General features: G+C 37.8%; 1 protein-coding gene across 11 annotated transcripts in view; it reads left to right on the top strand.

Moving 5' to 3' along the window:
- The window catches only part of MICAL-like (protein), a 111,440-nt gene extending 102,124 nt beyond the window's left edge, over window positions 1-9,316 (top strand). For 8 of the 11 annotated variants that reach the window (XM_043003318.2, XM_043003325.2, XM_043003344.2 and 5 more), the window contains 6 exons: window positions 297-1,990; window positions 3,624-4,000; window positions 4,229-4,369; window positions 4,847-5,210; window positions 5,598-5,836; window positions 7,023-9,316. In XM_043003318.2, the coding sequence (XP_042859252.2) occupies window positions 297-1,990; window positions 3,624-4,000; window positions 4,229-4,369; window positions 4,847-5,210; window positions 5,598-5,836; window positions 7,023-7,225 (3,018 nt within the window). In that variant the 3' untranslated portion in view covers window positions 7,226-9,316. Of the gene's footprint in view, window positions 1-296; window positions 1,991-3,623; window positions 4,001-4,228; window positions 4,370-4,846; window positions 5,211-5,597; window positions 5,837-6,444; window positions 6,522-7,022 lie in introns of all 11 variants that reach the window. The other 3 variants (XM_043003308.2, XM_086555068.1, XM_043003300.2) reach the window with 3 other exon arrangements.
- Window positions 9,317-12,715: the final 3,399 nt, after the last annotated feature.

The following is a 12,715-nucleotide window of genomic DNA, read 5'->3' as shown; positions in this document are numbered from 1 at the left end:
TTTTTCTTCTTGTTATTAGATTCATTTATTTCTGAAGGTAAAAGTACTTGTATGTTGTATATGATATTCACCTTATTTGATATAGCAGTTTTTATTGTGAAAGCATAAGTTATAATTATGTACATGAATGTGAAGTACAAAGTTTCTAGTATGTTAGAATAATGTGTTTTCTGTATTTATCAATTTTCCAAGTTTTTAGTACAAAGTTTCTAGTATATTAGGATAACGTGTTTTCTCTGTTTATCAATTTTCTAAGTTTTTTAGTTAATTCTTTTTAACTTATTTCTCGGCAACAGGTGTTGACAGGTGGACGAGGACGTCGTGAAGTGTGTGTAGGATGTAACAACCCGGTATATCTAGCTGAACGCCTTTTAGTGGGCTCTCCAGGTCAGCTGATGCATAGAACATGTTTCCGTTGTGCCCGATGCTCAACTCAGCTGACACTTGCCAGTTATTATGAAACAGAAAAGAGTCAGTTTTGTTGTGAAACATGCCCAGACGAAGAACGCACAGTTATGCCAGATGTTGTTGATTCTACTAGCATTGCCAGCAGTGCCTCGACGAAACTCGCCCGCCAGTCATCTGCCTCTGATTCAGAATCCGACTCTGACAGCGAGGACTCTGATGAAGAAAGTGACAGTTACAGCAATGATGCAGATAGTATGTTAGAAGACGTATCCCACATTAGCAGCACACAGACAGAAGCCCCTTCAAGACTGCCCAAACCCAGGACTGTATTCTTATCAAAGACTTTAGAAGATGAAGACTCAGAGAACAAACCAGAGGAGCCCAAGGAAGACAACACTCATCTCAGTAGAGCAAGCAACTTTTCCCAAGTCTCCCCTGCACTGTTTGGATCAAAGGTGAAAGACTCCGGAGTCGAGGGCAAGAGAGACTCCCGTCCAGACCATTGTGATAATGCCAAAGTTCTGAAAACAGACCCACCTGAAAGACTAACCCTTGACACAGGGCAAGGTGACAGGGTTTCTAGTATTTCCAATGGCAGAGGGAAGGGTTCCTCTTCCATTGTTGCCGAACGCTTAAAATTATTCAGAGAGATTGGTGATAAAACTACAAACGCAGATAGAGCAAAAAGCAGTACAGTTTTAAGTTTAAAAGATATTTCAGAAAAGAAAGAAAACATTCAGATTAAAGAAAAAGAGAGCATTCCAAAACAAGAAGAAATGCTTGAAGTTGATGAGAGAGAGAAAGACAGAGATACAAAAGAATTGTCGAATGGTAAGGATGTACAGGTTGATAAATTTATTTCCGACTACTTGGAAAAAGATGAAATTGAGGATATGGAGGTCGACTCTAAAACAAATTCTGAAAAAACAAAAGAAGATGATACACCATCTGTTGTTATTCCAGCTATTATAATGCCTACAGAAAGCACAGAAAATAAGATTTCACAAGAAGAAGATGCTACGCAAGAGGAACCTACAAATGAGGCTGTAGAAGAACATAGCCCAAAACTTTCCCATAGCACAAATGCTCAGGTTAAGGAATTTAATCCATTTGAAGATGAGGATGAATCTCAGCAGAATGAGAGTGGTGTCATAGTGAACCAGTCTCACAGTAGTCCTGCCACTGACAAAAATAACGCTACTTCAGCCTCTCACGACAGTGGGGCTGATGTCTCTTCTGCTTCCGCACAATCCGTCCAGTACCCGACCGATCTCAATCCCTTCGGAAGTGATGAGGAGGAAGAAGAGGTAAAGGACCCCGAACCAGCACAAGTAGAAGAATCAGAGAAACAGAACAAGAAGCTCATCAAGGTGAATCTTAATCCATTCGGAAGTGATGAAGAAGATCTATCGGAAGATGAGAGCAAGACAGTCGAAGAGAAAGACAAGAGTTTGAAAAATCTGAACCCCTTCTGGAGTGATGATGAAGATGAGAAAGATGAGGTCAGCAGCTCAAGTTCAACTCCAAGTAAGAACAAGGCCAAGCCCCCAAGACCACCACCACCAACACTGGCCAGAAATAGGTATATGATTTTTATCTTTCTAACTTCATCAGTTATTAGATTTCAAAGTTTTATACATTTTCAATTTTTGTTTGTCATATTTTATTGGGTAAGGAACAAAATAATTGGTGTGGTGCCTGTGTGCTTAGAAGATGATTAGAGAGAAAGTGTGTGATGAAAGCTGGAATGAAAAAGATAGTAATCAAAAGGGACCAGGGAAGATAAGGAAAAGAGTTTTGTTTTAAAGAAATATAGAACTTTTCAAAATGGAGATATATGGCTGATTTTAGGTGCATTGAAACAAAATATTTCAATGGAAGGGCAGTTTTATAGTGACTGATTCAATGCAAAATCATTTTATTTTTGGATATGTAATCCAGGTAGATGATTTTATTATTTGTTATGATTTGACAAGTTTTCATATTATATCCTATAGATTTATTTTTAGCTAATGAACCTTTCAAATCTTGCTTCAAAAAGGAAAGCATTTATGCTTATGCTGTGATTGGTAAGGAAACTGTTAAGTCTTATGCAAAAAAGTAATAACAAATTTGAAGCCAAACTGCTAGCATGGTTTTGAGTGGAATTCAGAAAGATGATCTTGTTATATTCTAAAGCTTCTTGTGAAACATTTCCATCCAGAATGTATTTCCTGTGATCAGAAGTGCATGCATAGGCCAGAGTCTGTAAACAAATGACAGTGTACATACACCAGTGATATATCTTCTCTGCTGGGTGTTGCACTCATGTACATAAAAGAAATACTGTTTTTCACCAATACACCTACATGATGGTTACTGCATGGTGTGTTGAGTGTGCTTCAGTCAGTTGTCTATTTGAAGGCTTGGCTTTTTAGGCTCATTTAAACCTACAGGAATTTGGTTTATTTATCATGCTAGCTTCTGATCCTGTAAAATTATATTGAATATGCATTATTGGCAGCTCTGAAGAAAGAAATGATTCTGATTTGAGATATTGTTTACAATCATATGATCTAGTGAATTCTAGTCTGTATACTGAAGAAGGGGATTTTAAGAGATTGTGTTTTGCATTCACTGAAGAGAAATTATGCTAATTTGTTAACTGAAATTTTGAAATGACGAGAAACAATAGATCTTGTGAATAGAATATTCAAGTAAAGATATTTGACTGAAATGCCCTAAGAAAATATTATCAAGTCAGGGTATCCAATCTCATTTAGAGGAAAAAGTGAAAGATTATTTTTTATTCAACTTACATGAAGTTTTTGGTTTTAGACAGGTCTCATCTCTGCCTGTTTGTAAGGCTTTTGTATAACAGTTTAAGGGGATACCAATTCCAAATTGAAAATATCAATAATTGTTGATATGAAACAAAAAGAAATGTAGAAAAAAGACCAAATCCCCTTTTTAGTCAGTGATGTAACTTGACATATAGAATAATATTTTTTGATTTATGGATCAGTCAAACATATATTTATATTTATCTATTTCACCTTGATATTGATAATGCTTGCTATCTGAGTAGAACAATTATTGAGAACTTCTCTGTAAATATTGGAGTGTCTCATCTTCATAAGTAGAAAATCAGCAAAAATATACTTTTGTGCTGAAGTGGCTTCTTTAGTTTCTATAGGGCATTGCTAGCATGCTTATACATCTTGTCACTGTTTCAGTACTCCATCCCAAATGTATGGGAGCCTTAGTGCAAAGAGTAGTCCATCTTCGGTGGGTGGCACGACCCCAGGCAAGAAAATCATTGCCCCTCCGCCACCAAGCATGAGAGAGCTCTTCCCCCAGCAGCAAGACGTGCCGTCATACGCCCCACCCAAGCCTCCTAGATCCCCAGCTCTGTCCAAGATGCATCCCCATCCCTCCCCCTCCTCTCCCACCAGCTCTGTGACTCTCAAGAGGAAGGACCGACGGGCGCCTGCCCCGCCTCAAGCTGCCACCCCCAGAAGTGGCAGAACTTCCCCAACAGATACCATCAACAGCGACTCTTTGTCTGTATCTAGCTTTGGGGTTCAGAGCCAGACAACGCAAGGGCAGGAGGGTAAGTTTTGGCCCTGGGAAATTTTACTTGATTTTTTTATTTAGCTGCGTTATCTTTGCTGCTGCTTTTTACCTATTTTGATTACTTTATGTATATAAGTGTGTAAACAAAAGACGTAAAGTTCTGGGCATGCATAGCTTTTCTTGTGTTATTTATGTTTTTGTGTTACAAAAGGCTGTATCTCTAAGCATGCAGCTGATTTTTGTGCTTGGCTCCCCCCCTCACCAGACCAGGATGAAGTGCTGAGCTGGAAAATGCAGAAGGATCTGAAGAACCACTCCAACAAAATGAACGGCACGGCAGACCAGCTGGCTCCCCCTAAGCCAGCCCGAGCTCCACAGGTTGCCAAGAACTTGGGTGGCGTAGCAGGTTGGTGCTTGCTTGCTTGAGCTATTTTTTTTATTTGTGTTCTTTGTCTTTTTTTTTGTTTGTTTGTATGGTGCAGATCTTGATTTCACTATGGGTTGCTTTTATTTTGGTTTGTCTGGTCTTCATATTTATTGTTATTTTAATATTGAAAGAAGCTGTTGTCATTATCTTACCTTTCTAACTCACAAGTGATTCTGTGTGATTAAAAGCATGTTATGCATATATAGATATTATTTTTATATATGAATATTTGATATTTACTAGGTACAATTACTTATGACTTGTAAAAGAAATATATTGCCAAGGTTTTCCATCCCAGGGAAGGTTATTTGGCTCCATTTTCTTCTTCACAAAGCACCTGTTTTGTGTGTTAATGCACTCCTGCAAGTTTTGCTCATTGATAGTCAATATTTCTTGCTACTCTGATGCAGAGCACTAAAAGCAAATTCCATTCCCACAATTCCAACTTTCTTTCAGGTCTAGCCAGGAATCCTTCAATGAGCAAGAGCGAAGCTGGGGAGTGGCAGCGCAAAAAGGGGCCAGCCCCACCTCGCCCTGTACCCCAGAAACGTGCTCTCAAGAAGATGCCTATGCGGCTAGTCCAGCAAGAACTCCAAGACATAGAGATTAAGCAGACAGAGTTGGAGCGTCAGGGTGTCCTGCTTGAGACAGCCATCCGCAAGAAGACTGAAAGCACTTCCAACAACCCACAGGAAGAGGTGGCTAATACACCCAACAGTGGGCCCAACAGCATAGAAGTGGAAGATATGATTTTGCAGCTTTTTGAATTGGTTAATGAGAAGAATGAGCTGTTCCGCCGTCAGACTGAGCTGATGTACCTGTAAGTTTGTTTAAGAATCCTTGTGGTTTTTGGAATTGTGCATGGAAACATTTATCCATCTAAATGATTTTTTTGAGTTGACTGGACATTTTGCTGGGGCATTTCAAAGTGTGGAGGCCTAATGATGTGGGCTATTCATCCGCTGAGGCGATGGCCAGATGCAATCGATCACCCAGCAAGATGACCAGACAAAAGCCATAATGTAGTTTTCATGTAACTGGAGGGAAGATCTGCCAAGCCATGATGTGATTGTCATGTCATCTGTTGTTAAGAAGTTAAAACACTGTGATGAGAAAAGAGAAAATAATTGGCATCATATCATCCATAATTAACAGATATATAAGTACCAGAAATATTAACTTATGAAGTATTTATTTTCAATTCCAGTAAACGTGAGAAACGCCTTGAGGAGGAGTATGTTGAACTGGAGTATCAGATTCGTTGCCTGATGTTGAAGACACCTGCTGAAAAGACTGATCAAGACACTGCCCAGGAAGAGGACTTAATTGCCCGACTGGTGAAGGTGGTAGAGCAGCGTGATGAAATCATCAATTGCCTTGAACTGGATAGACTGCGGGAAGCTCAGGAGGATGAAAGCATTGCAACACACATGATGCAGTACCAAGGTAAGTGGTGGAGTGACAAGGCAGTTTTAGATCCTGTTCATGGTAACTTGTGTGTTAGATCTTTGTAAATATCCTCTCTAGGCATGATTTTGTTTGTTTTTGTTTCAATTTGAAAGCACTACCATGCATCAGTATTTTATTGTTCTAGTTAGCAATTGAATGAGGTGTCACTGTGTATAGGATGTGTTGTAGCTTGTACCACCCTTTAACAAGTTCATGTTATTGTATGGATTTTAATTAATTTCATAATGCACCTTTATTTTTGTTGTCCCTTGTAAGTAACATACTAGTGGCAGGCTATAGCCATAACATCTCTTGTGCTTGATGCAACTTGGCAGGTAAACCTGTTAACAGGGAAGATCATTGATATTTTCATAGTGTTTAACAGATATAGCAACCCTCATCACATCAGCACTCTTTTCCTATGGGGGTAGCCACACACTCATCAAATAACATCACATATATACTATTCGGGCTATATAAAAAGGTCACCTACAATAACACCAAGGGAAAAGCAAAGAACAAGGGAGACAGCAGGTTAAAAGGGAGAAATCTCTCAATGAATGAATAGCAAGCAGATCCTTGTACCTTGCTTTAAATACTTGCAGGTAGACATTTCAAGGGATGCTACTTATGAAGCAGATATGATTTGCAGAGTAACTGAGATCGTGCAGAGTAAAGGAAGGTATGGTTTTTGAAGGGACTGTGTCAGAAAGGGAGGAGAGACACTCAGGGTTGCAACAAAACTCTGGCAAAAGAGAAATGCATTATTTTGGGAGGAAAAAAGAACAGAGAATGGTAAAATGAAGACGGAGAAATAATCTACTTGTTACATACAGTTCATTAATATGCTGTTAATACAGTCACACAAGTGTTGTAGAAGCTATGTAGCAAATGTAGTAACACAATACACATTGTACCATAAACACAGCAACTAATTTTAACATTTGCTATTATTTTGCTCAGATTTAAAGAGCAGGCAGACTAAAGGATTGAGAAAAGTCTAAGTAGGATGTGTATATCCTCCCTCTCTCTCTCTCTCTCTCTCACACAATTTAACTTCTTCTTTTCTTTTTTTTTCTACTTTTTTTTCAATGTAGGATATATATACATATATATCATAGCCAATAACAATTGATTTAATGTTTTGAGATGATGGTATTGATTTGAGTTTTTGTTGTTTCAGAAAAACACATAGATGGAAATGAAAATGGTAACAGCGTGGTAGAAGCTCCGAAGAAAAAGAAAACTCTGAAGCTGCCTAAGAAGAAGAAAAAGAAGAAGGAAAAGAAAGACAAAAAAGGAGCAAAGGGCGATGCCGACAAAGACATAGATGAAATAGAAGCAAAAGAGCAGAAGAAAAAGAAGAAAAAGAAATGGTTATTTTGATTTAGGATAATTCACTCTAATTTTCTAATTAATCCAGCAAGTAATTTATTTGTTATCATGATTATTGTAAGAGTAAAGAAGAATGGAGAATAATCATATGTCTGAAGTAGAAGGAAAAGTCATGCTTTTGAAGTTACTTTCATTCTTGAATGTTGATACAAAAATTTTCTTTGTCTTACCAACTATTAGAACTCCGTATTAATCTTCATTTTTTCTATTTATTTATTTATTTATTATTCTATTAATCTATTAAGATCTATTTCCGGAGCAGGTTGTCATTCCATGAGCTGTGCAATGTACAAAAGTAGCTCACGCAGTCATGCAAAACATGGCGTATTAGCTTCCAATCAAGCAAATGTACTGTGGTGGTTCCTGTGAAGTCTCTTCTTATTTATGATTTTTACCTGTAAAGCAAATTTGTCTGTGCTTTTTTGTCACCAATGGTTAGAATTTGCATTTAGAATCAGATCGGTAGGAAATGAATAGTTCCTCTTCATAGCAAGGCATAAGGGATTTTTCTTCTTTTCCCTTTGAAGTTAGAAATCTACAAGATGGGATTAGTATCATTTTCATTTGATTTATTCATTTTTTTTCTTGTAGCTGGTACACAATGTAGAGACAGTATTTATTTGTAAAGGTAAAGATAGTACAGTTTATGTAAATAAGCATTTAAAGCACAGCTAAAAATGATATACTAACATCTATTTAACACAAGGATTATCTGTTTTTTTTGCTAGTACTGTATCATCCCTGAAGTGTAGAAGGTGCTGTTGAATTACACAGAAAACATGCAATGTAGATCTATAATTAATAAGAATAGGAGCAAGTGAAGCTGCTTGACTTTTGAATTAACAGAAATACAAGGCTAAAAACTAACTAACTGTGCATGGCTCAACAAACGTTATCAATCGCTATTATCTATTAATACTTGTTGATTTTATTTTTTATTTTATTTTTTTCATATTCCTTGGTGAATGGTGCAAACTTGTACATCCTGATGAAACGTTATTGGTTGTGGACAAACTTTAATGTGTTGCTTTTGTAGCAGTCGATGTGGATGGGTGCTTTTAGTTTAACAGTATGGATTTGTTTCAGATTGCTTCATCTGTTTTCAGTAGGAAATGTGCCAATATACTCTCTCTGTCAAGAAATTTCAAAATTGACATACCTGGAAAAAAAAATTGTATCGTTGGCTGCTATATTTCTCGTTCTTTACTGCTTTGGAATTTCTTGATTTTCTCTATTTAAAAAAAAGACTTCCATTGCTTAAAAATAGGATGCAAGGTCAAACAAAAATGTATACCTTTGAGTAAAAGGAAATATTAATTCTATTACATTTTTATTTTTATATATATATATTAGGTTTCAAATATCTACAAAAAGAAAAACTTGACAACTTTTTCCTCCGTGAAACCTTGCCCTGTGGTCACTCATTCCATAACATATCTTTCATGTTAATATGTTGTCTTGTGTGTAGATGTAAGGTTGATTTTAGAAAAGATTTTTTTTTTTTTGCTGTAAATTTATTCCTGTTTTAATCAAGTGGATATGCATTTTATGTTCGTATACATTATTATTTTTTCACTTTTCCCCATAATGGTGTTACTGTTGTAATCAAGTGGAAGTGCATTTTATGTTAGTGTATATTATTTTTCTTTTTTTTTCTATGAAGAAGTGTCCTTGCTGTTATATTTCTGAGCCTTTAGGTCACAATAACCAAGGTGCAGGTAGTCTGCCAATAGTACTTGTTCCTGTTACACATGAAGTGCTGTTCTAGTTCATTAAGAAAATCTCGCTCAGAACCAAGTTAGTATATAAAATGAACAAGTTTTTTTATTATTATTATTATTATTGTTATTATTATTTTTTAAGGCATTTTGCCTTGGGATGTTTTTTTTTTTATTATTATTGTTTACCTGTATTCGATCATTTTTTTTTTCTTAGGATTATCTTGTCAAGATGATGTCCTTGTTTGCAACATATATGCATTAAACTTGTTTTCCTATAAATTAGAGGGGATGCTCTATGTATAAAGATGTTTTTTTATAGCTAATGGTTTAAGTAAGTAAATAAAATATATAATTTGGTAAATGGAATTTTTTTACACCTCATTCATTATTTGCATTTCACAATATTACCATGAGAAAGAAATAAAAAAAAGTGTCTTGTATACAGACACACAAGGATATGCACTCAGACCGAGGGGAGGCAAGCGACGCCTCAGGGCAGGAGTCTACCCCGGGAGTTCGGTCTGTCGAGAGGCGTGTGCGAATGTGTGGTATTACAGCTGCTTTTAGTGTGAACATATATACCTGTTATACTGTGCGTCTACCTAGTAAAGAAAGAAACCAGTGAACTAGCGTTTCTTCCACCCTCTACTCAGAGAGAGATAGCAAAGAAGAACAGTGTACAACCTGAATAAGTTTTGGAGTATCATTACTAATAACAATAGATAGCAGTGGCTATCATCTTAAGGACATTAGTTCGGATGTCTTTGTGGTGAATATCACGAGAGGTGAGTTACCACAAAGTGGTGGTAGCGGGTACAGGAAGCACCATACCAGCCTATGGTGCTTGGCGCTGTGTGCTAAACGATTTTTTTTTCAGGTGAACTTTGTAAATTCCATAATCTTATCTCTCTGAGAACTGAGACCTTGTGTGAGTTTTATAATACCCCCCCATAACGTATGGTTGGAGAATTCTCATAGTTTCCCGTGCGATAGTGTGTCAATTTCAGGATTTTCACAATACCAAACGAGATAATCCAGAGGACGATCATAGCGGCCAGGAGAGAGTGATCGTGTATATGTTGCTACCCAATACGTGTCTTCCTATGGGTAAGATGAATTTTACAGCATCGCTTCTTATGCCAAAACCATAGAGATCTCACCACGAGCTTTGTGGTCTCAAACATTCAGCAACAACTAGGACGAACACGATGTACAAACCACCAGGCTACGGCCAACAACAATAAATATGATGAATGAGGAAAGTGAAGATAACCAACTAATATCACGTATACTGTGAGATCCCACCCGGTCGGGGAGTTCACTGTATTTATCAAGCCTCTGCATCAGGCTTGCTTGATCCTTAGAGAACTGAGACTCCTCTTTAATTAGCTCATCTGTCCTCTTACTTAATAAATGGCCCTGTAGCGTGTTTGGTAGCGCTAGGGTTGGATGGGCGACATCAAGGAATTCTGCAAAATGTTCTTGATGTGGTTGATATCGACAACGTCCACTCCCAGCACACCATCAGGAAAACTAATAGCTTTGGGCGATCTCAATACAATGCCATTTACTCGAAGGGTGCAAGATGCAGGGATGGATAATGTTCCAGTTCCGTTTACTATGTGAGAAGAGGATTTGTTTCCACATGTTAGTGTAGAGGAGGTGCTAGTAATCGTGGAAAAAATGATCTCGGAATTAGGCAAAAAGTGGAAAAATGGTTGATAATTGTATTGGATTGTGAACTGACACTGAGAAGGAATTTTATTCATCCTCACAGCATATCTGCTGATAACATGGAGGATACAATTGTTCTCTGGACTTATGTACCTTACACTTCATTGCCTGACATATATACTCTCCAAGCGACTTCTTGCAGCCTTCGAGTTGCCCATCCTTAAACTCTATAACAGCGTGAGTGTTACCTACAAGGACAGCAAAGTATGCAAGTGTTGTGTAGGTAAAGAAATTGTCTCCTACCGGAATAGGAGTGGGATAAGGAGTGAAGATGTTCTGTCGTTCAGCTTTAGGAATATAAACCAAGGTTGTAAAAACAACAACAGAATTACACTTGCAAAGATTCTTCATCTCCATCATGGAAAATAATAATCCGTCATTGATTACCATATAAAGAATTTGTTCTTTGAGATTCAATCTCAGGTCCCCATTCACGAGTGACCTGTGTACTTTTCCATTTTCCACATCACTTATCACATCCAACAGCAAATCAATCTCGCGTTCTACACTTGATACTTGATCCGACAGTAATCCAAAAAAAAATGGCTCATTGCAAACAATTCTTCATCTTTTACACTCAGAAAATGCCAGGAGCTTCCTGAAGGAACCAGTTGTTCATCCTCCTTGAGAATAATCAAACTAGGGCTGATGAGCGGTCTTGGACCAGGATCCGGCATTTTCATCTCCTCTGACCTCGGCACCGTCAGTATTAATCTGTTGAATGGTCGGGTATTAATATTCATATAACTAAAAGCATCAGAGATAGGTATGATAGGAAAGAAGATAGATGCGTCATTGTTTTGTTGATTAGTCAAGGTTAAGCTAAGCTATTGAAAACAACACAATAATTCATGCATATAAAAGGGGGCATAAATTATGAATTCCTTATTTTTCCTTCATGCAAATGGATATGTACAATCCCTGGTCACTCGACAGGTAACACTCAATTCTTCCCCACTGTTATTAATAGACTGACCACGAGACTCTGTAATCTCTGGATCTTCTATGGTAGACTGTACAAGCTGATTATCATTACCATTTGGAGGTGATAGCTCCAGATCATTCTCTTCATTCACACTTGTGTTAGTTTCAAGCAGCACAGACAAAGGGTTAGAGTCCTTACGAATTATATCAAGCTCCTTTATCTGTGTTGTGTTTCCATTAACAGAATCATAACACACTGATATGTCTTAAGACGCTCATTCGCTTCAACTACACTTGGGAGACTGGTTTCATCATCTGCTACATCGGTTGTACTCTCATCACTGCAAAAGTCTTTTGGATTGTCAACGTTATCGTCACCATCGTCGCTGTCATACGTGTGAGCCAGTGTACTGTCGTTTTTTGGTTTCTCCTTTAATACCTCATAGTATGGACGTCTGACACTCGGAGTCGATCTGCCAACAACATTTTTCTCGCCTTTGATATAACGCACCTCTGCATTATATTCTTGTAGAGACAGTACCCACCGTGCTATTCTTGTGTTTTTGCCTTCTCAAAAAGCCAATGAAGTGTTTTTTTTGTCAGTCCATACAAAGACACGACTATTATAAATGAGAGCACGGTACTTTTTGAGGGACCCTTTTATCTATGTGCACTAGGTCAGTACACTGCCTATACAGTCTTAGGAGGCATCTATATATATGTGCCAGTCCTTCAAGAAGTCTGGTGCTCGCAGGATTGGTTCTTCTTTAGGGTGTTGAAGGCCTCTTCTTGTGGTTCTTCCCACCGGAATATGACATCCTTGATGAGAAGTTCATGAAGGGGTCTGGCAATGTGGGCATACCTTTCAATAAATCGGCGATAATACCCGGTGAGTCCTAAGACCTAAATTGTCACCACAAAGACATTCAGTCGTCTGTATCGTCAGATCAACGTCAGTCATCAGCAACCAAATTTAAAAGGAGCAGCAGCGAACGGAATCGTAACTGCTAAGAAGAAGGGAAACAAAAACGACTAAACGAAAATTCTCTGAGTCCGTCCGTCTGTTAATTGTTGTTTCGTACATTATATCACACGAAACACA

This window comes from Penaeus japonicus, unplaced genomic scaffold (genome assembly GCF_977035675.1).
Source record: "Penaeus japonicus unplaced genomic scaffold, GWHDUDI00000001_assembly GWHDUDI00000003, whole genome shotgun sequence".
In the NCBI taxonomy this organism is placed as follows: Eukaryota; Metazoa; Arthropoda; class Malacostraca; order Decapoda; family Penaeidae; genus Penaeus; species Penaeus japonicus.
This window is presented reverse-complemented; position numbering and strand designations above follow the sequence as displayed.